This window comes from Danio aesculapii, chromosome 23 (assembly GCF_903798145.1).
Source record: "Danio aesculapii chromosome 23, fDanAes4.1, whole genome shotgun sequence".
Classification (NCBI taxonomy): domain Eukaryota; kingdom Metazoa; phylum Chordata; class Actinopteri; order Cypriniformes; family Danionidae; genus Danio; species Danio aesculapii.
Window position 1 is genome coordinate 15592410 of NC_079457.1, and position 23908 is coordinate 15616317.

Below are 23908 nucleotides of genomic sequence, written 5' to 3' on the forward strand. Positions count from 1 at the left end.
GTCTGCCTGGTGACTTTAGCCTTGTTGCTAAATGGCTAACAAGGATTTTATTGAGAGACTAGCTGTGTTTGTGTGCTTTAGGAAGGCTGAAAAACAGCATATATTTGTTAGTCCACTAGATCCTTTCAGAGGTGCACCCAGCTCTGTGAGTTCATCAACTCCTCCAGAAACTGTATCTGGATGATGGAAGCTTTCAGCAGTGCTTCAGACTGAGCACAGCCCAGTTTGATGAACTGTTGTCCACTGTCGGCAAGAGAATGTCCCCTCAGGACACCAACAACAGGCACAATCACGCTACGTCATAATCACGCCCCTACAAGAGCAAGCTCCTGATTGGTTAACATAGATTGGTTAATCATAGATCGCTAAAAATTTTAGAGGGAATGTGGAGACAACATTAAAAATAATATCTTTTTTTTACTCATTGATAAATAGAATTATTATTTTTTTTTTAATATAGACTTTTTGTTCAAAAAATAACGGAAAAACTATTATTTCTCATCTCGCGCACACGGATCTGCTTGGACAACACTGGAATACATCACATCCGGTCGGCCGGTCGCGTACAGTCTAGTTGCAGGAGTTCAAATATTTCAACATCTCCGCTACTCAAATCAAATCCGAATTTTCTGCATACAGAAATGATCAGTACTCTTCGCAGCTCCCGGACTACTTTCCATTGGAAGTGAATGACTTCCGGTTTGTCGCTTGTCGTTTGTCATGTGCAGTGGAAAGGAAGCTTTAGACTTTTTTTTCAGTATGTTGAAATACGTCGAATTGAGACGTTATATTAATTAGTGTGCGGGACTTTCTTACTACACAACATTCCCTCATAGCAAACTAATGGTAAGAGGGGCATGGTTAGGAATACTGTGGTTGAAGCCGTCAAACTGACAACAACAGAGAAGCACCATTACTCCAAACATAGCAGCAAATGGTGAAAATTTGATTAAAGATCATCAGAAAAAGCATTTTTTCAGTGAATTAACTTGCACAGATTAATTGTTCAACTAAAAATAAGAAAATGCACTAACAAAATTAACATTGCTAATTTTGATTACACACAGACTTTAAATAGTACATCTGATATCTCAGGTATGATAGGACTCCTTGGTTATGGGCATAATTATGAGAAGTAAACGTGTGTGTGAAAGTGTTCAGAAACACTGATCACACATTATCTCGTACTTTACTGAGGTGAAATCAAAACTGCTATAGCCAAACATATAGCTACGCTTCAGTCCTCATCGGTACAGATGCACCAGTATGTGTGTAGTTCTCCTTAAAGTCACTTTTCCTAAAAGAGACACTCGATTGTGCAATGAGGAGTGACAGAAAGCCCCCCATTCCTCCAAGAGCCCAGAGCTCCTGTGAAAGATGTAGTGTGGGCTGTCTGATGTGTCTCTTTCTTTCTTTTCTTTACAACAACGAAGGGTTGCCTTCCTCCTTTCAGGCTTTGATTCCAGGCATTCTTTTTTTTATTATTAACCGCTGAGGTTGCGATTACGTATTTCTTCTTTCTCTGTATTTTTTGGCGAGGGAGTGAGGGAACAAAACAGCCCTAGCAATCAGAGGCGAGCGGCCGTCAAACTGTCACCAGCCTCCTCCCCAAATTGCTTCTGTTCCTCCTATCCTCCCTCCCGTTACCTGGCGGGGCTCTCAGAATGGCAGACAATTGCCTTTGTGCATCCTGCTGTACCTGTCAGCAACCCACAATTGAGACATTAATCATTTTCCTGATTATAGCTAAAAGATTAGTTTTTCTACCTTTGTCTTCTCTCGAGGAGGAAAGGGGAAAAAATGGCTTGACACGTGCAACGGTGACAGAGAGAGATTCAGTAATGAAGTCTGGAGACGGATTCTCGAAGCTATCTGAGCCGATCACAAAGGCACTCAAGTTTTTTTTTCTCTCTCTCTCTCTCTTCTAAAACGAAGCGATCAGACGCTCCCACCAATCAGTGTCAAAGACCTCCCTAGATACCTTGGATAAGAGCGCGCTTGTGAAAAACCAACATGAAGAACATGAACTATAGATGATAAAAGCATCTTGGCGTTTAACGGAGCCACGGGCGCTTTTCTACAAACGTGCAGATGCTTATAGTTGTTCTGCGGCATTCGCCCCTAATTTCCATGCATTGTTGAGTTACATGCACTGTGCTTAATGCAACAAAGAGAGCTGGTGGGCAGTTCTGCTCAGGCATTACCATAAAACGCTTTTATTCCCCTGTGTCAATTCACTGTGATGCTTCAGAAGATATCATGGACTTTTTTTCTACTGTATGTTACTGACTGAATTGAGGAGGTTCATGTTTTTTCACCCCTTTGACGTCTTTTTTTAAAATTATGTTATAAATATATAAATATATACGTTTTGGGGGGGGATTTTGTGGTGCATTTGTAATGACTTGTTTTTATAGTTTTCACTTTTTTGTTTAAATTATACTTAATGAAATGATACATATTTATTACATTATTAATTTTAAGCAGTTATATATCTCATGTGAGATTTTAATAATTTAATTTAGTTTAGTTTTGCAAGATGCTATTATTAGAATTTAAAGTGCAATTTAAAGGCTTAACTAGATTAATTAGGATTAATTAGTTTAGTTTAGTTTAGTTTAGTTTAGTTTAGTTTAGTTTAGTTTAGTTTAGTTTAGTTTAGTTTAGTTTAGTTTAGTTTAGTTTAGTTATGTTTAGTTTAGGTTAGTTTGGTTTGGTTTAGTTTAGTTTAGTTTTGTAAGATGCTAGTAATAAGCTTTAAAGTGCAAATTAAAGGCTTAACTGGGTTAATTAGTTTAGTTTAGTTTAGTTTAGTTTAGTTTAGTTTAGTTTAGTTTAGTTTAGTTTAGTTTAGTTTAGTTTAGTTTAGTTTAGTTTAGTTTAGTGCGGTTTGGTTTTGCAAGATGCTAGTATTAAGCTTTAAAGTGCAAATTAAAGGCTTAACTGGGTTAATTAGTTTAGTTTAGTTTAGCTTGGTTTAGCTTGGTTTAACTTGGTTTAGTTTAGTTTAGTTTAGTTTAGTTTAGTTTAGTTTAGTTTAGTTTAGTTTAGTTTTTCAAGATGCTAGTATTAAGCTTTAAAGTGCAAATAAAAGGCTTAACTGGATTAATTGCTTTAGTTTAGTTTAGCTTAGCTTAGCTTAGCTTAGCTTAGTTTAGTTTAGTTTTGCAAGATGCTATTATTAGAATTTAAAGTGCAATTTAAAGGCTTAACTAGATTAATTAGGATAAATTAGTTTAGTTTAGTTTAGTTTAGTTTAGTTTAGTTTAGTTTAGTTTAGTTTAGTTTAGTTTAGTTTAGTTTAGTTATGTTTAGTTTAGGTTAGTTTGGTTTGGTTTGGTTTAGTTTAGTTTAGTTTAGTTTAGTTTTGTAAGATGCTAGTAATAAGCTTTAAAGTGCAAATTAAAGGCTTAACTGGGTTAATTAGTTTAGTTTAGTTTAGTTTAGTTTAGTTTAGTTTAGTTTTGTAAGATGCTAGTAATAAGCTTTAAAGTGCAAATTAAAGGCTTAACTGGGTTAATTAGTTTAGTTTAGTTTAGTTTAGTTTAGTTTAGTTTAGTTTAGTTTAGTTTAGTTTAGTTTAGTTTAGTTTAGTTTAGTTTAGTTTAGTTTAGTTTAGTTTAGTGCGGTTTGGTTTTGCAAGATGCTAGTATTAAGCTTTAAAGTGCAAATTAAAGGCTTAACTGGGTTAATTAGTTTAGTTTAGTTTAGCTTGGTTTAGCTTGGTTTAACTTGGTTTAGTTTAGTTTAGTTTAGTTTAGTTTAGTTTAGTTTAGTTTAGTTTAGTTTAGTTTAGTTTAGTTTAGTTTAGTTTGGTTTGGTTTTTCAAGATGCTAGTATTAAGCTTTAAAGTGCAAATAAAAGGCTTAACTGGATTAACTGCTTTAGTTTAGTTTAGCTTAGCTTAGCTTAGCTTAGCTTAGCTTAGTTTAGTTTAGTTTTGCAAAATGCTGTTATTAAGCTTTAAAGTGCATTTCAAATGCTTAACTGGTTTAGTTTAGTTTAGTTTCGTTTTTAGTTTAGTTTGGTGTGGTTTGGTTTTGCAAGATGCTAGTATTAGCTTTAAAATGCAAATTAAAGGCTTAAATGAGTTAATTAGTTTAGTATAGTGTAGTTTAATTCAGTTCAGTTCAGTTTAGTTTAGTTTGGTTTGGTTTAGTTTTGCAAGATGCTAGTATTACACTTTAAAGTACAAATTAAAGGCTTAACTTAATTAGTTTAGTTAAGTTTAGTTTTGCAAGATCCTAGTATTAAGCTTTATAGTGCATTTCAAAGGTTTAACTGGGTTAATTAGTTTAGTTTAGTTTAGTTTAGTTTAGTTTAGTTTAGTTTAGTTTAGTTTAGTTTTTCAAAGTATCCTTTTTTTCCTGTGATGAACAGAGGAACATACTGTGCAGGTCTGACTCTTCAGGATGAGTAAAAGACAGCAAAGCTATGTCTTTAGGGTATTAGTATGTCTTTGACTGACCTGAGACAAATTTTTAGCTGGAGAAAAGCATCTCTATGCAACTCTTTGTCCCGGAGATGCTCAGATTCATTAGTTCGGGCGTGCAGGACTGTGCTTTCTGCTGAGTCATGTGTCAGTTCATGGAACAACCTGAATCCAATTATTTCAGACAGAGACAGAAAAGGATCCCAATTATTTCCACCACCAAATACCTGCAGCTACTGGTCATGGAAGGACAGGAGGCTGTTAGTCTGGAGCAATGCCTTAAAGTGACAGCAGCTTAATAATATACTGTTTATGCCATTTATTTTTATCAAAGAACATAAAAACATTAATCGCTCTTTGCTAAATATGATCCATAGCTTTATTACTATATGTAGAGTAGATTTTATCTATTTATATTGTATATTTATACGTTTGTGTCACTGTTTGTGCAAATAAAATGGGGGGGGGGTCCACTGTATTTGACTATATTTGTATAAAATTATTGATAATGTTATATTGTGATATTGTCTGGGTTGGTTTTGTAGAAGAGCACAAACCTGTTAAAATGTACTGAATTGTGAATAAAAATCACTTTGTTAAACTTAAAAGTTAAATTTTCAACATCAAAAGTCGACAGAGTTCCCATAATTCAATTCATAACCATAAATAAGCAAAAAAATTGTAATCAAAAAATACGGAAGCTGTTAATTAACAGATATATATTACAATGTAACCTGAAATAAAGTGTTCACTAATACTTTTTTAGAAATATAAATAGCATTTGTATAAAATCATTAGTGACTGAATCAAATCAAGAATTGAATCGTTTGCTTGTGAATCGAAAATCAGATCCAAATTGAATCAGGACATCGGAATCAATACACAGCCCTGTGTTTGACCTACTCACGATGTGCATTTCCTTCTGCTTACAGCAGGTGGTGTTTCAAATACAATTAAAAGCTGCTAATTAAATCCAGCCATGTGGAAAGCTCCTTTTCTTCCCCCACTGTTGCAAAACTGGCCGCTCGATGTGGGCGGAAGTGAAGAAACAAACTGGTACAGCAAAACAAAATGTGACAACAGCCAGTGTTGCGTCCAGCAAGTCTGAAACAGATGGCATACAGAGGCAGCGATAGGCCATGCCAGGCTGATCGTGGCCACCGCATCTGTCTCTGACATGGCAGTTCAATCGCATTAGACCTTTATCTTGTCCTGTTTAGCTGGGCAGCAGCGATATGTGCCGCTCAGAATGAATTTTCAATTCAATAACAAAAAGGTTGTGGGTTCAGTGTTTAGTAGGGGTGGTCCATGAACTGGAGAAGTACTGGAATAGTCATTATATGCTGCCATTACTGCAGTAAGCAATCATTTAGCACCCACTTTTAACCTATATGACTATCAGCACTCTTACTACAGTAAGTCAAGCTACAGTATCTGCTTTAAATGTCTTGCTCAGTGACAAATATAGAGATATTGTAGACCACCAACGATGCAACCTTCAACCACATCATTCTATGTATAAATCTATATGAATATACACGCTTACATTAAAAACTTTTAGAATCACTAGAATGCCTTTGCATCATTATACACTCACCGGCCAATTTATTAGGTACACCCGTCCAACTGCTCGTTAACGCAAATTTCTAATCAGCCATTCAGATGGCAGCAACTTAATGCATTTAGGCTTGTAGACATGGTCAAGTCGATCTGCTACTGTCAAACCGAGCATCAGAATGGGGAAGAAAGGTGATTTAAGTGACTTTGAATGTGGCATGGTTGTTTGTTCTAGATGGGCTTGTCTGAGTATTTCAGAAACTGCTGATCTACTGAGATTTTCATGTTAAATCTATGCCATGAAGAATTAAGGCAGTTCTAAAGGCAAAAGCGGGTCCAACCCAGTACTAGTAAGGTGTACCTAATAAAGTGGCTGGTGAGTGTACACTACTGTAAAAAAAAAAAAAGGGGGGGGGGGGTCAAAGGAACTTTTAATATTTATTTTTTAAAGGAATTAATAAAATGTACAAACAAGAGAAGACAAACATATTTCATAATATAGACAAATTTTACAATACACGTTATTAAACTAACACTTAGAAAATGATTGGCTGGTTGTTCAAACTACTTATTTAAAATAAGCTGAATTAACAATTTTTGATGATTTTTGGGGAGAAATTAATTGTTTTATGTTCATTCTACTTAAATTTGCAGAAAAAATTTAATTAACTTCGATTTAATCAATTTGTGTTGGGACAACATGAATGAATTGTGTGTAACAAAGCAATTTTTACAATGAACAAAATATACAAGCTGTGTCTCATTTCGGAGACATTGAAAGATGCTGCGTCATCGAAGACCATCTCATTTCAAAAAAATTCGAAGGCTCCATCAAATGCAGCCTCTAAATGCGTCCTTCATTTCCCAGGTAATAAAGCATACAACTGATGGATCCTTCGTGATCTCTAACATTCCAAGATTCATTGCGTGCTGATAATGGCAGGGCAATTTTAAAAGAAAACCCTGGATTACAGTTTTAAATGTATGAATTAGGTTTTAGATTTCACTCATTCATTTGTTCATTCATTCATTTTCTCTTCATCTTAGTCCCTTTATTAATCCAGGGTCGCCACAGCGGAATAAACCGCCAACTCATCCAGCTTATTGTTAACCGCCAACTTATTGTAGGCTAGACTGCCTTAGTTCAAAACACTCTGTTGGGCCTGTGTGGACTTCGAAGGACTCACCTTGCAACCTCTGAAATGAGACACAGCTACAGTTAAACAGACTTTATGGAGCTTGAAAAATATTCATAATAAGCATATACTGCATTTTGCGTTCTGACAAGATGTAAACAGATGCATCACAAGCTAATTTACTGTTTCTGCTTCTCCCATTTTCAAAATAAGAGTCCCACATACATAGTATGTTTAATACAACCTTAGATAAACTTAAAAATAAGAGAGATATTATCATTGTAATCTTACTAGGAATGTTGTTTTCAATCAAACACAACCTGGGATGTGTATATTATTAATCCTGTTCACAGCATAACAGTTGGTGTTTTGTTCCGATTGGCTTGCTTTTCAGTGGGATTTTACACTCACAAGATTTACATGAGAATGAGGAAACAATGGTGTCTAAGCCATTTCCATGCACTCAACACTTATTATTCAGCTATGCCTGGGTTTTGCTAGATTTTCATTCTATGACACCTTTAATACTTTTATATAGCAATGAATGATATTATATGATGTATAATGCTTCCATTTCAGATGATTGCTGTTCTTTTGAACTTTCTTTTCATCAAAGACTTCTCACCAAGGCTGCATAAAAAGTAACATTTTAACAGCAATATTTTAATGCATTTTAAAATGTCATATATTCTTGTAAGAGAAAAGGTGAATTTTCAGAATCTTTACTTCAGTCTTCAGTGTCTCGTGATTGTTCAGGAATCGTTGTAATATGCTGTTTTGGTGCACAAGAAACCTGCCTAACTATTTCTTGTTACTATTAAGATGATTTCATTAATAGAAAGAGGGAATTTATTAAAAAGTATTTATTTAAAACAGAAATTTTTGACTGACATCTTTGATACATTTAATGCATCCTTGCTAACAGTGTTGGGCAAGCTACTTGAGAAATGTAGTGAGCTAAGCTATATATTTACAACTCTTCATTAATGAATTACACTACATAATGTAGTATCATTAGTAACTATCATGAACTAATAGTAATTACCATATTATACTTTAGCTTTTACAACAGTTAACTATAAATATATAACTCCTCTCCCTCAGTCATCTTTCCATCAAGCAAATTTTTCTCATGTTAGCCCAATGATGATTGATGACATCACTGACCAGTGCGGGAGACGGCAGTAACGCACCAAAAAGTTTGTTGTCGACCACGTTAAACAGGAAGAGGAAGTAATCGTCATACTCGCCATCATATTGATTTACTTTCATCGGCTAGACACCGGCCTCACAGGTCCTTGAATGTCGGTGTCGTCACTTATTGATCCATGATCGGTAAATGTAGCTTGTGTGGACGCTACTGCGCAACATGACTAAAAAATAGCTTTGCGACTGAAAAGCTTTTTGATTTATAAAGTAGCGACACTACCGCCACAGTACTGAGAACTGTAGCTAAGCTAGTAGCATCACTACTAGTAGCAACGCTACTGCCCAACACTGTTTGCTAAATAAAAATGCATATTTCTTAGGGAGGGATTAGTAAGCCCAAACTTCTTTGAGCATATTTTAAATATTACAGTAAATTAACTGTTTCTTACAACATTTAGATGTATTTTCAAGTGTGTCCTAAAACCCTAAAACACACTGTGAAAGCGTGTACTTTTAGAGCTTTTTAATAAATAATAAAAATTAATACAAATAAAAATAACTACAGTAATAAGCATGTAGCCTATAACATATTTTTGAATCTCAAAAGAAGCATCTTATGATATCTCTACGGTATATTCAGAGCTGCCTACCTTTGAGCTCTGTTAAGAATCAAATTTTTTTTTGTGGATTTGACTAGATCTGCATTTCCCCAATGTCCTCTCGGTTACCTCACGTGTGGTGCTGTGGAGTGTGTAATAGGATTACAGGTTTTGATGACAGTGTGACTTCAGAGTTATTGAATTCCATTCATTTTTAACCAGATCCAGCCTCTCTGAGCTGCAAGAGAGCTTCTGTTGTCATGCAAACATGGTGTGTAATGTAAAGTGCCTAAAGAAGAGATGGGGCCACGTCAAATGCTGTTCAAACCTACACGCCGTTCAGTCAGCTGCCATTAAAGCTGTAATTCTGAAAGCATGTTTTGTAAAAATTTCTTAGAAAAATAATGTCCGTACTTCTAAATGCTTGATATTTGAGGTTGACCAAACTCAAAAGTGTTGCTTTTGGTTATTAAACAAGGCTTTTTGCACTTTCTTGGTCAATTTTTTTTAGGATACCAAGAATACAGATTACTTTGCTGTTATTAAGACTGTAACTGCGGGACTGTTGGATGTCTGATTCTGATTGTCTGATGAACATTCTCAGATGTGTGGCTATTTATATATATATATATATATATATATATATATATATATATATATATATATATATATATATATATATATATATATATATATATATATATATATATATATATATATATATATATATAAATTGACTCCATATCACCTGCAGATATTTCAAATCTAACAACAGACAAATATCAAATCAAAAGAAAACACAGCAAAAGTGAGATGTGTAAGAAATTAATTAAACATACTGCAGTGGTTTGGGGACAATATCCTAAAAATATCTTTAAAAACAACAACTTTACTCGTCTAATTCAATGGCTCTTCCTCAATTATTCTGTACTTAAATTATTATAGGCTTACGTTTTATTGGGAATTTATGTAAATATTGGTAATTTTCATTTTGCGTGTACTTTTACTATATTATTCAATATACATATAGATCTATAAATATTGGAACATCGACAGAATTCTTTTTTGGCTCTATACACCAACACAATGGATTTGAAATGAAACGAACAATATGTGCTTTAACTGCAGACTGTCAGCTTTAATTTGAGGTGAATGCCGTAGGAATTACAACAGTTTGCATATGTGCCTCCCACTTGTATTGGTGTATAGACCCAAAAAATGCAAGAACTGTGTCGATGTCCCATTATTTATGGACCTGACTGTATATATTTTTCAATAAAACATCTTCAATGTCATCCATTTAGAGTTTAGATGCCATCTTAAAAAGCATTGATTTGACACCAGTATTATTTATTCATTCATCCATTATTGTTCCTTCGGCTTAGTCCCTTATTTATCAGGGGTCGCAACAGCGGAATGAACAACCAACAATTCCGGGATATGTTTTAAACAGCCCTTTCAACCACAACCCAGTACTGGGAAACACCCATACAATCTCACATTCACACACACTCATACACTATGGCCAATTTAGTTTATTTAATTCACCTATAGCACAAGTCTTTGGATTGTGGGGGAAACCGGAGCACCCGGAAGAAACCCACGCCAACACGTGGAGAACATACAGACTCCAGACAGAAATGGCAACTGGCCCAGCTCAAACTCGACTGGAATCAGTGACCTTCTTGCTGTGAGGCAACAGTGCTAACCACTGAGCCACTGTGTCGCAGACACTAGTATCATAACAAACCCTAATAATATCTAACCCATGTACAATAATAAGCCCAGGATACTGATTTCTTGGGCTTCTGAATAAAGCATGAAAATGTAAAATACTCTTTCAGAAGGACAAAACATCAACAAAAACTCTAATGTATTCATAAAACCTTTAATATATTTACATATGCTTTTTTATTTCATAAAAATGCATTCTTTAGTGTCATCCACTCTTTTTTGAGACTTTTTAGAACCCCTATTATGCATTATAAAAGCTCACATTTTGGTTTTGGGGGTCTCCAACAACAGGCTGATATGCATGCAGGGTCAAAAAACACTTTCATTGTCTTTTGATTCATTTGTTCCCAAACCCCTCCTTTGTGTGAGGCTAATTGGTCCGATGAAAAGAAGTAGTCAGAGCACAGAGTATATGTATGATCCCAATGCAGGAATGCATTTAAGCAATGCAGTTAAACACCAGCATATTCCTCTAGTTCACCACAACCCCAATGAATAACAATAACACACATAGAGTAATAATCCACACAGTGGCAAAAGTTGAACTATTTTGAAAGTTGACCGCGCAGTGTGTGTGAGGAACAGCTGATGGTGGCCATAGTAACAAACAGCTGGAGATTGCGAGCACAAAACACATTTAAATCGCTAAAGGAAGAAGCACTTTTAATGTGGTTTTGCATGCGATTTGTGAAATAGCCAATACAGATTTAACCTGAGAGATACAATACAAGCACTGATCTATAACAGATATGTGATTACAAGCCACGCAGAGCGAGTACAACAAGTTACAACACACAACTAAATACATATTTTGCAAACTACAGAAAACAAGGCAACCATTTTCATCACACTTCACAATGTGTATGAAGGAGAAACACTTACAGGATCTGGAGGAAGAAGAAACTGGTCCTTTCAAACTATGTAACAGTTTCTAAGAAAGTCCCATACATTAGTAGTCTTTGCTGATCCTTCCTTTAATAACAAACGGCCGGCGAATCCCGCAATGCAGCACAGGTTATTGTATTAATCTTCAAAAAAAAAATGACAGGAACAAACACAGCACACGATTGGCGACACTGTGGTATTGTTGTGAAAATGAACTTTAACCCATTATTTTCCCACAACCGCATGTCTGGCTATCTCTCAGTGATAGTAATCTTCACGTCATGATCAATCCCATGATCCCTTGCACTCCACTAGTGTCTGAAGGGAAAGGCGCGTTCACGTTTTACCGGATCCAGCAGTTTATATATGGTTTTGTTTAATGTCTACGTCGATACGAACAGGCAAAAGATCCGCACGAACGATGAATCATTTAAACGGCTCTTAGTCGAATCTTTTATTTAAAAAATCTATATTTTTTATACAAGGTGCATTTTTAGATTTAAACCTCAGCTGGATGTTTTCATTCACCGTGTTGCTTACTGCAAGGGTCATTTTCCAAAAACCCAAAATAGGGGCTCTTTAAGCATCACTTTAGACACTTTTAAGCCAAGTATTGATTTGACACCTATGTCATAAAAAAGCCCAAATGATATCTAACACAGGTATAAAAATGTGAATTAAAATAGTCCAGTTTTCTTGTTATTATGAATTAACTGTAAAAATGTAAAATTGACTTTTACAAGGACAAAACGTGACCAAAAACCTTGCATCCAAAAGGAAAAGCTTTGTTTCCCTCCCCTTTTTATTATTAGACTCAGATCAGTTCATGCTGAGAATCTGGCCTTGAGGACGAAATTGTTTTCTTTGCCATAGTGTTTGTTAGTAATGGCACTGACCTAGTGAGCAGATAAAAGCCAATACTAGTTAATCACTGACAGGAAAACCATCTCCAGCTCAGAATTGACAAATATCACTTATTATCCCACTCCTCGAGGTCCGAGTGAAGAGGAAGAGCAAAGGAATGAGGAACCAAAATGCTACGGAATGAGATGCACCCTCAATCGGAGGAAAATCAAGTTTGTGTGGTCAGAATGAGTTAGTATCGATTGCGGCTCTGGCTGCGAGTAGGAGGTGTGCTGCTCGCCGCTCCTGCCGTGCTTTGAAGATATTTAGCTCTAATTAAGTTTCTCCCCTGAGAGTCAGAGAGAAGAAAGAAATGAGATGAAAACCTCCCGGCACAGTCAGAGTTTCACAGCAATCAATTCTGTTGTTGGAGCGTTGCTGCTGTTCTCTGCTCACTGCCCGTGTGTCCGTCATGTGTGACTGCTGATACTTATGCAGTTGTTGGAGAAGTGTTACAGTTTGCACCAGTTCAGCTTAGCAATGTAAAAACACTGGATCTGAGCTGTGTCCTAACTACACGTGACAAGACAAGATTCCAGCAACAAGGAATTTGGCTTTCCGCACCAAACGCGATGAAACGCAACAAAAGCATTTAAATGTCAGCCATTCAGAAGCGCAGTTTCTGTGGCATAGTAGGGTTTATAATTTAATTAACACATATTAAACCTCGCCACTGATTGACGTCAAAGTCCCTTTAAGGCAAGTCACTTCACTCAGCGGCCATCTTTGAAACACCTCTCGGGCAGTAGGCAGGCATTCTGTCTGAATGGAGAATTCTCCAAAACTCACCAATAAAACACCATGAATCACCAATAAAATTGAGCAACAAAAGTCTCTTAAATTTGGTTTCTAAACGTTTGAATCACAGAAAAACTTTTTTTTTCCTCAGGCTGCCGAAGCTGCGCATGGCCACAGAAACTGTTGAGCCCCTCCTCCTGAGAACATTAGTCTATAGCCATCGATGATTGGGTCCTTTACTAGTTGGCTGGGGTTCCTTCACTAGAGCCATTTTGACCATTAGACTTTTCCCCATTCAAAACTATACGAGGGACACGTCTTGTGTATTCTATTGTCTTTGGTGACGTACAGTATGTTGTTGGTTTTTACTGAGTCATTTTTATTTTCAAACTATTTGCTAGTTGCTAGTTGTTGTTGTTTTGGTATACTATCTATGGTCTATCTAAACTATTTATCTAAACCAGAGATGTCCAAACTAGGGCCCACAGGCCAAACTTGGGCCATGGTAACCTTTGATTTGACCTGCCATCTCATCTCAGAAAAGGAGAATGATGGGGATGGTTAAGAGACAGTTATTTCTAATTCAATGTAACATTTAGTTTGTTTTAGTGCTAAGCTATAAAAAAACTAACTGAAGTGTAATGTTTTAAATTAATCCGATTTTTTTTCTTAAATGTACATTCTGTCACCCGATGGATAGAAGACAATGCAGAGACATCAGTGAGCAAATGAAGGCAAAGGCAGATTCTGCTTGAGTAGTATATTCAGCATTGAAATATTCAGCATAAACCACTGTTATATATGTGATTGTTTATGTTTGTATTGTAATAAGTTATAATACTAAATATTAAGAACAAACAATTGGAAATTACCTATCGCAACTTTAATGTAATATAGTTTGGTAAAATTACCTTTGGCCCACAGCTCTCAATGATTTTTGGTGTTTGGCCCTTCATCCAAAAATATTTGGGCACCCATGATCTAAACTATCTGCTTTGAGCAGTATGGCTATAAATTTCATAAAAAATGGCATTCAAACTCACATTGGTAGTATTTAATACTGAATAAAGCACATAAACCGCTCCTGAGGTGATTGGCATAGTAGTTTATTATGTTGTTCAGCCACATTGTTGCGGAAATAGAAATTTTGTGCATCACCATCATGGATGGTTAGGACAAAAACAAATCAAACTTGTGACATTTTCTGGGGTCAATCTTATTTAAAATATACACACTTTGCAAAATAAATATAGAAACTTAAAACATATATGTCTTCACGTCATGCCCTGAAGAAATGTAAAGTTTAGGGACAGGGCCACATTTGCAATTATAAAAAAATTCCCAACATGTTTTTAACGGTTTTACCATTACTGATGACATAGTCTTGATAAATTCCTAAGATTCATTTATTCATTCATTTTCTTTTCGGCTTAGTCCCTTTATTAATCAGGGGTTGCCATCGCGGAATGAACCGCCAACTTATCCAGCATGTTTTACCAGCAGATGAAATTCCTAAGATAATACGGAGAATTTTAATATCAGTTATGCCCTAATCAAAAGAACTTGCTGTCGTCTAAACTTGGTTGGTCTGATGTTCTCTGCTTTTCTTCATTTTCATTTTGCTTATGCGGCTCTTAGCCTGGTTATTGCTGCCTGGAGATACCTTTATTGTTGTTGATATCATTTTTTTTTTCATTAGTTTCTCATTATTGTACTGCAGCATGTTTTGTTGTTATTTTTTATTAAAAATTAAAAAAGTACAGTTAATTATAAACACCTCTGTGATGTACTTTGCCATTTTAATTATAATGGGAAAATGGGCTTAATTGTCATGAAACCAATTTCACTATGCAGCAGTTACAAATTGGCAAAGTAATTAGAGTTTTAAAGCAAAAATGTTGGAAAGTAAGTTATAAATAAGTGTTAACTGAAAAAAAAACGCTTTCTCTAACTTGAATAATTCTTATTTCTTATTTAACATAAATAATACAAATGATTAAATCTTTGTGGATGTATTTTTAAAACATCTATACAAATATAAAAACAACAGTAATAACTAAAATTGTAAAATGTAAATTTAAAATATCTAAATTTAATATATATGCTCAGCATAATTGAGTACACCCTCTTTTGAAAATGACTATTTGTATCCATTTCTCAGTGAATATAGGCAATGTTTTGGTGCATTTAAACAAAACAGATTTATTAAAAAGATATATTTATTAAAATAATATTTTAGTCACAGAACATATTTAGAAATTTAGAGATAATACGATTAAATTCAAGCTAAATATTGCAAAAAAAAATTACAACCTACAAAATTTCAACTACATGTTTTCAATTGTTTTGCTTCTTGTAATTTTTCCTCTTTTTAAAATTTGTATTTAATATTTTTCCTATAACATAAATTTGGTTGTACTAGTTTTTGGATCGTTATCGTAAGTTATTGATAAGCTCCAGATTTGGCTTCAGTAGTGGCTAATCTAATGTATATGCACAAATATAATACTGTATAGCTTCCTACTAAAGATATGAATTTAAAAAGATAGTTTTGTGAGTGGTGTACTTATATATGCTGAGCACCGTAAGTACCCATGTTTATATAATGACATAGATATCCCATTTTGCATGGCTTATAAATCATACAGAATTTTTTTTTTCTTTTATCTATTTTACGAAAGTAAAAGTGGGCAAAGTTTCCTGTAAGTGGTAGGGTTGGTGGTGTACGGAGATAAAAAAAATACAGTTGATGGAGTATAAAAACCAATACACCTATGTCCCCACAATTCACAAAAGCAGACGTGAGAGTTTGCATGTGTGTGCATGTACAGTACATCTGTGTGCAAAATCAAATGACCTCTTTGTCTAGTTCTTCACCGGTTTTACTCAACACATGCAGCTTATTTCTGTCATGAAGACAAAAGTCTCAGAGTAACGTGTGATATAGCGAGATTCAATCAGAAGAGTGTCATTTACACGTTTAATGCTTTTCTCTCTGAGTTTGTTTCTGATTTTTTGATCCTAAAAGCGAGTCTTTCCTTTGTTCTCCGGTTTCGTTGTTGTCTAACAAAGGAGGGAATGCATCTGCAGTCTTTTCAGTTCAGTAAAACACTTGAAAACAGATGGTATCAAAGGGATCTTAATGGGAAAGAACTGAAGTGAGATGAAACAATGAATAACAATTACTCTCTCAAAATGCTGATGAAAATAATGCATATTTCTGTCTCTCTCTCTCTCTCTCTCTCTCTCTCTCTCTCTCTCTCTCTCTCTCTCTCTCTCTCTCTCTCTCTCCCTCCTCTCTCTCTCTCTCTCTCTCTCTCTCTCTCTCTCTCTCTCTCTCTCTCTCTCTCTCTCTCTCTCTCTCCCTCTCTCTCTCTCTCTCGTGTTTGCAGGTGTGTAAAGTTCTTAACACCACCACTATGAGCTGTTTCGCTCCCTCTCTGACGGCTGAGTACAGGCCTGGATTGGACTCAGTCAAACATGCGGACGAGTTTGGCTTCATTTTCAACAATGTCCAGGCTCTTCTGGTGTACAACAACACTAACTTCATGTACTATCCAAATCCTTTCTTTGAGCCGCTCAGCACCAATGGCGTACTGGAGCAGAAACCTGGCTCACCTATCATTTTAAAGGTACCGGCATCTTCTCATTTGATTGAAAAAGGCATACAAGGACATGACCTCAATCATTTTTGGTGATGCAATATACAGTTGAAGTCAGAATTATTTACCCCCTTTGAATTTTTTTTCTTTTTTAAATATTTCTCAAATGATGTTTAACAGAGCAAGGAAATTTTCACAGTATGTCTGATAATATTTTTTCCTCTGGAGAAAGTCTTATTTGTTTTATTTCGGCTAAAATAAAAGCAGTTTTTAATTTTTATGAACCATTTTAAGGTTAAAATTATTAGCCCATTTAAGCAATTTTTTTTCGATAGTCTACAGAACAAACTATCATTATACAATAACTTGCCTATTTACCCTAATCTGCCTAGTTTACCTAATTAACCTAGTTAAGCCTTTTAATGTCTCTTTAAGCTGTATAGAAGTGTCTTGAAAAATATCTAGTAAAATATTATTTACTGTCATCATGGCAAAGATAAAATAAATTCATTATTAGAAATGAGTTATTAAAACGATTATGTTTAGAAATGTGTTTAGAAATGTGTTCCCCAAACAGAAATTGGGGAAAAAATAAACAGGGGGGCTAATAATTCAGGGGGGTTAATAGTTCTGACTTTAACTCTATATCACCTATACAAAAAAAACAATTCTAGCAACATTTTAGCTTAGGATATGCACTTTCATATTCTAATTGTTATGTTATGTAATTGTTAAAATGACTATTTCTTAAGAATAAAATCTGCGTTCTTTGGAAGATGTGTTCTTTGTGCTTGCATTGTGATGCTATTATATTGTCATTCTGACATCATATAATAAGTGGCATAAAATGGTCTTAAAATAGCAATAATATCGTTTATCGCAATATATTTTGGTGTAATATATCATACAAAAAAAAGATATCGTGATAGGCCTGGTTGTTACTAGGTACAATTTTACAATAATGGGAAAATCTAACGTTACGATATTTTGTTATTCTGCAATTATATATTGCTATATGAATACAATTTAACCAGATGACTTGAATATCTCTATTTGTAAAGAATTGATGATATTATATTGTCATTCTGGCATTAAATAAGTGGCATAAAATGGTCTTAAAATGACAATAAGATTGTTTATCACAATATATTTTGGTGCAATGCATCGTACAACAAAAAAATTGATGTCATGACAGGCCTAGTTGTTACTAGGTACGATATTAAGATATTGGAAAAATCTAGCATTGCGATATTTTGTTATTCTGTGATATATATTGCGATATGAATACAATTTAACCAGATGACTTGAATATCTCTATTTGTAAAAAGTGGATAGTTTTAGATTGATTGGGATGATTCTGTAAGGGAGTGCATAAAATCTAATACACAAATTAAAAGCATGTATAAATATAATAGAGAAAATGTTACAAAGAGTTTTTTCATTTTTCAATTAAATAATAAAAATGCAAATAATTAAAAAAAGAATCATTATTAAAGTTAATAATGGTACAACGTTCCTCAAAAACACATGCAAATGATACATTGTAATACAGACTCAACGTTGCAAATCCTACGATGTGAATATCGCAAATGATCACATTGCGATATCGATAGTTGCTACACATAAGTATGTATGTTCAGCAGAATAGAATTTTCAAAAATAATTAACCTTCATTTGCCTGTGCTGTGTGTGTTTGTGTATATCAGGGTAAGAATCTGGTTCCTTCAGCCACTGGAGGAGTGAAGCTCAATTACACTGTTCTGATTGGGGAGACTCCCTGTTCAGTCACTGTATCTGAGTCTCAACTGCTGTGCGAACCGCCAAATCTGACTGGACAGTACAAAATCATGGTAAGATGGATATTTACGTTTTGTTTTGTTTTTTTGCTTTGTTTTTTCAAATCTGTACTGTGATTTCTTCAAGCTGGGTGTTATATATTTGTTTATTTACATTTACATGTAGTCATTTAGCAGACACTTTTATCCAAAGCAACTTACAATTGAGGAGTCCTTCATGGTAACACTTTATAATAACTACACACTATGAATCATTTTCTTAGCATCTAGTGAATTCATTATTTGTTAAACATTAACTCTACATTAATAAACGTTAGAAAACAGTTTATAACTGCAGCTACAAATGCTGTATTCTTGATTTATAACCGCATTTATAATGTGCTTAATAATTGTACTTTCATGCTTTGTGACTGGTTGATTTGTCATTACTAACTGAAGTATTGCAGTTAGTAAATGATCAATAAACTATTGAAATTAACGTTTATATGTCTTATTTATCAGGCATATATTAATGGTTAAGTTAAAAAATGCTTTATTAACTTTATGCAGTTTTGTGACCTAATCTAAAGTGAAGACTATTTATGCTTTATAAATCCCTTATAAATGACAATTGAAGGCAAAATATAACATCAAATTGGATAAAACAACAATATAATAATTTAACAATATAATAGGATGAAATTTAAACTGTACAGTAATTTTATTTTAGATAAGGTTGCAAAGACTTATTTTTTATTTGATACAGTTTCATTTGTGTATCTTCAAACGAATAGAAATGAATAATGTCATTTATTTTCATATTTTTTTTTCCTGTTTAGAATATAACTGAGCCTTCATTTGTCATTTACAAGGGATTTATAAAGCATAAATAGTCCTCACTTTAGATTAGGTCGCAAAACTGCACGAAGTTGAGTTAATAAAGCATTTGTGCCTGAATAATAAGAATTATAAATGTTAATTTGAATAGTTTATTAATCATTTACTAACTCATTCTGAATGATCCTAAAAAACAACTAACTGTGCTTAAATAACTGCTTTGTTAATAATGCAATGCTTAATTTAGTAATGAAAAATAAATCATTAACAAAGTATGAAAGTACAATTACTAAGCACATTATAAATGTAGTTGTAAGTCAATAATACAGCATTTGTAGCTGCAGTTTTAAACTGTTTACTAACGTTTATTAATGTAGGGATAATGCTTAACAGATAATAAATGGTTTACAGTGTGTAGTTATTATAAAGTGTTACCGTCAGTCAGCGATTTAACTAGAAAAGGCAATACACAAATTAATTTTATTTACATTACATACTTTATTTATTTAGTTATTTGGACATAACATCACATATAGTAAATTACATCACCATTTAAAAGTCAGTTTTTTACATGTAGTCATTTAGCAGATGCTTTTGTCCAAAGCGACTTACAATTGAGGAGGCATTCAGCAATTCAACAAGAAGAGGCAATATACACATGAAGTGCTATTTATACTAAGGAACTGTTAGTGCTTAGAGAATTAAATGCTAGAGTTAGGAGAGGGGAGAGGTTTACATAGAGAGAGAAAAGAGTGTTTCTGCAGGTGGTTTGTCTAGCCCACTCACTTATGTGAAGCACACTTCATAAATGTACAATGTTGGTGTTGTTGTTGCTGTTGTTTTAGAGCTATTAAGTGATTTTATGAAGGCATCTGGTGCAAATGACCAAAACTGGTGCAAGTGTTGATTATAATGGCAGCAGGATTAAAGAGTGTGTTTTCTGCAGGTGGTTTGTCAAGCCCACTCACCTGTGTGAGGCACACACATAGTGTTTTAAGACTGTCATGTGGTGGGGTGGGGGAATTAATATTAATTATTATTATGTCTATTATTTTTTATATGTTATTATATATTAATATAATATTAATATTATATGAATAATATATTATATGTATATTATTTATACTATTGTTGTTTTATTTATTATAATGATTTTTAGGAAATAATTGCAAATCCATATTTTTATTAAAGACAAACGCATTAATTACAGCAAATACATAAAAATACATACTTTTCATTGTTTGTATGTTATACTTAAGTAACTAGAAAGCATTTAAAAACTTTATATAAAGAACTAAATTAAATTAGAACTAAAATAGGAATGAATATAAACTATAAAAATGTCTATTAAAACTACTACATTATTAATTAGTCAGTTTCAGCATTTGTTAGTATCTATAATAAATTCTAGCAGTTTGATTTTTACTAATGCTAACACAAAATAATAAATGCTGTGGAATATGTTGTTCACTATTCATTGTGTTAGCTAATGCATTATCCAACCTCTTAAACATATTCAAATTCTTTCACCGCAGTAACAAATGCTCTTCAGCTTTATTTTTGTAAAGGAAAACCGTCAGCCTCATGTTTTTTACATGCTTGAAAGGACCTTTAGTGCTTGTTTACCCAGATTAGAGACGTGTGCTGTTGAGGTGGATGTTAAATGTCCTGTTTAAAGGCTCATTATTTACTATTGTTGTCCCGCTGGTGGAGACGCAGGTCAGACCTTCAGCAATGCCACAGTCTTGTTGCTGTCACCAGGTTCCCTAGAAACACTAAACCAATTACTGCACTGCCCAAAACTTACTTAATACAATCTGTATCTGTCTCTGTGTATGTGTTTTTGTTTTTATATATTTCTGCTTCAGTGGTTACAGATAGTATTAGAATGCATGTTGGATTGAAAAGAAGAAGAAAAAACAGGAGGGCTAATAATTTTGAGTTCAACTGTATGTTTGTGTGTTTGTTCTCTTAGGTGCAGGTCGGTGGTCTGCACGTGTCTCCTGGCTCAGTAAACATCCTCTCCGACAGCCTTCTTACTCTTCCTGCCATCGTGAGCATCGCGGCCGGTGGAGGCCTTCTCCTCATCATCGTCATCCTTGTTCTCATTGCCTACAAGCGTAAATCCCGCGAGAACGACCTCACGCTCAAGCGCCTCCAAATGCAGATGGACAACCTGGAGTCCAGGGTTGCACTGGAGTGCAAGGAAGGTGAGAAAGACATCACTTTCCCACTACTGCGAGGAGCTGAAATCATTTTATTACTACACTTGTTAACCTTTGTCTCTTTTATGAAGCTATATATTCATATTTATGGTAACACTTTATTTTAATGTATAGTTGCATTTTTTGTAAAACCTAACATTACTAACGATAACATTACTAACAATACTATTGTAAGCTGATGTGGAACAGTATGGACAAAAATCTCTGAGGAACATTTCCAGTACCTTGTTGAATCTATGCCACGAAGGATTAAGGCAGTTCTGAAGGCCAAAGGGGGTTCAACCCGGTACTAGTAAGGTGTACCTAATAAAGTATATATATATATATATATATATATATATATATATATATATATATATATATATATATATATATATATGTGCGTTTAAAGATCGTATATTATATTATATATATATATATATATATATATATATATATATATATATATATATATATATATATATATATATATATATATTAATGTACATTAGTATAATATTTATCAATATTAATATACTGTAAATAACATTTTGAATATTTATCATTTAATGTCATTTAATATTTATGTAATTATTTATGCTATTCAATTTTATGAGAATTAATTTCCAAATTCTGATATAAATACTTTTAGATGAGCATTTATGTCCTTAATACTATTATTTTCATAAAATGAGCAAACTATAACCACTTACCACTCACAAAGCAATTTACAGTGCATATGTTATTACTATGTGTGTTGTCTGTGAATCAAACCCTGACATTGCTGCCATAAACAGCATGATACTATGATACCATGTTCTTAATAATCAGATGGCACCAATTAAATCTGCAGTAAGAGATCTGTGTGCCACACATCATCATCTGAGGCTGACAGAGAACAGATTTCACACACAGTGCAGACGAGCGAGTGTCCCTGACCCGCGTTTAGCACGGCTGAGAGGATGAGGTTTGTGTTGACTGACTCTGGAGCCGCTAGGAATTTTAAGATGCAGAAGTGTTGAAGGGGCAGATTGAGCCCTGCACCACAGGAACGCCTGAGAGAGAGAGAGAGAGAGAGTTTAAGATGAGAGAAAAGAGACACCAGCCCAAGATGAAGAGGACGACAGGTGAGGGCAGACCATAGAAAAAGAGCGCTCCAGAAAGCAGAAATAAGCAAACGCGAGAAGAGAAAGAGAGATAGAGGAGTCCCTGAGGAAAGAGTCCTGCCCCAGGCTCTGTCAGAATGGACCCAATTAAAGACATCCCACCTCCAGTCTCCACCAGCAGGGGACGAGCACTTCAGCAGACTGCAATTTACTCTCTGTGTGTGTTTGTGTGAGTGAGAAAAACATAAATAGAGACAAGCTGAGAGCTTCTTTTAGTTTTAGCTCTATTCGTCTGCCTGCAACTTCCTTCAGGAGCTTCAGAAAAACCTCAAACTGGACCAAAACCAAGTCTCTCGAGATGCTGATTAGAACTGCAGTTCCGGTTGTGAGCTTTTAGGTGGCCACAAACTAAAAAAGAAAAAGAAATACTCATATATTATCAACCTCAATATTATCTACTGTTATCATTATCAATGTTTCTGTGTATGTTTAATATTTTAGTATTCATAATATTAATGCAATGTTTACCTTCTTCTTTCATTTTTAAATTTACATTTCTTATATTACAATTTTAAAAAATCCTTTATGAGAAGGAAGTAAATTAAGCTTAATCTTCAACAAAAGATTTAATTTTGTTCTATATATTGATTTTTCAATTGATTAACAATTGATTTTTCTCTCCTCCCTTCTTTTTATCAGCTTTTGCAGAACTGCAGACAGATATCAACGAGTTGACAAGTGATCTTGACCGAGCTGGTATTCCCTATCTGGATTACCGCACATATGCCATGAGAGTATTATTCCCCGGCATCGAGGACCATCCTGTGCTCAGAGAGCTGGAGGTGGGCTATAATTGACTTCATTGGATTATATATTTCCCTCCATTCATTCATTTTCTTTCGGCTTAGTCATTCATATTATTAGTGCTGTGTAAATATCATCTATTTTACGTAGATATAAAAATTAATTGAAACTATTGCGTGTTTTAGAATATGCTCTAATAAATTTAAATGTTTCTTATGATTTACCACATACATGTAGACATTATATGAAACATTAGATCATGAAAATTGACTTGAAAGTCCTGGAAAAGTCATGAATTTTTGTTGTAAAAATGTGTATGAACCCTGCTGAATGTATTCAAAAATGGTAAAACTCAACCAGACAAGTTGTAAAATTAGCCTGTCCACAAAAAAGCAGCATTTTGATGAGATAGACATTGGCTAAACATGGTGATCTTAACTGTGAAGT

At 34.3% G+C, this 23908-nt stretch overlaps 1 protein-coding gene across 1 annotated transcript in view; it reads left to right on the plus strand.

Annotated features, from left to right (window-relative positions):
* Window positions 1-23908, plus strand: part of plxna2 (plexin A2) — a 380453-nt gene that overhangs the window by 298675 nt on the left and 57870 nt on the right. The window contains exons 18-21 of the mRNA XM_056448621.1: window positions 16526-16765; window positions 18442-18585; window positions 21323-21557; window positions 23357-23499. Of these exons, the coding sequence (XP_056304596.1) occupies window positions 16526-16765; window positions 18442-18585; window positions 21323-21557; window positions 23357-23499 (762 nt within the window). The remainder of the gene's footprint in view (window positions 1-16525; window positions 16766-18441; window positions 18586-21322; window positions 21558-23356; window positions 23500-23908) is intronic.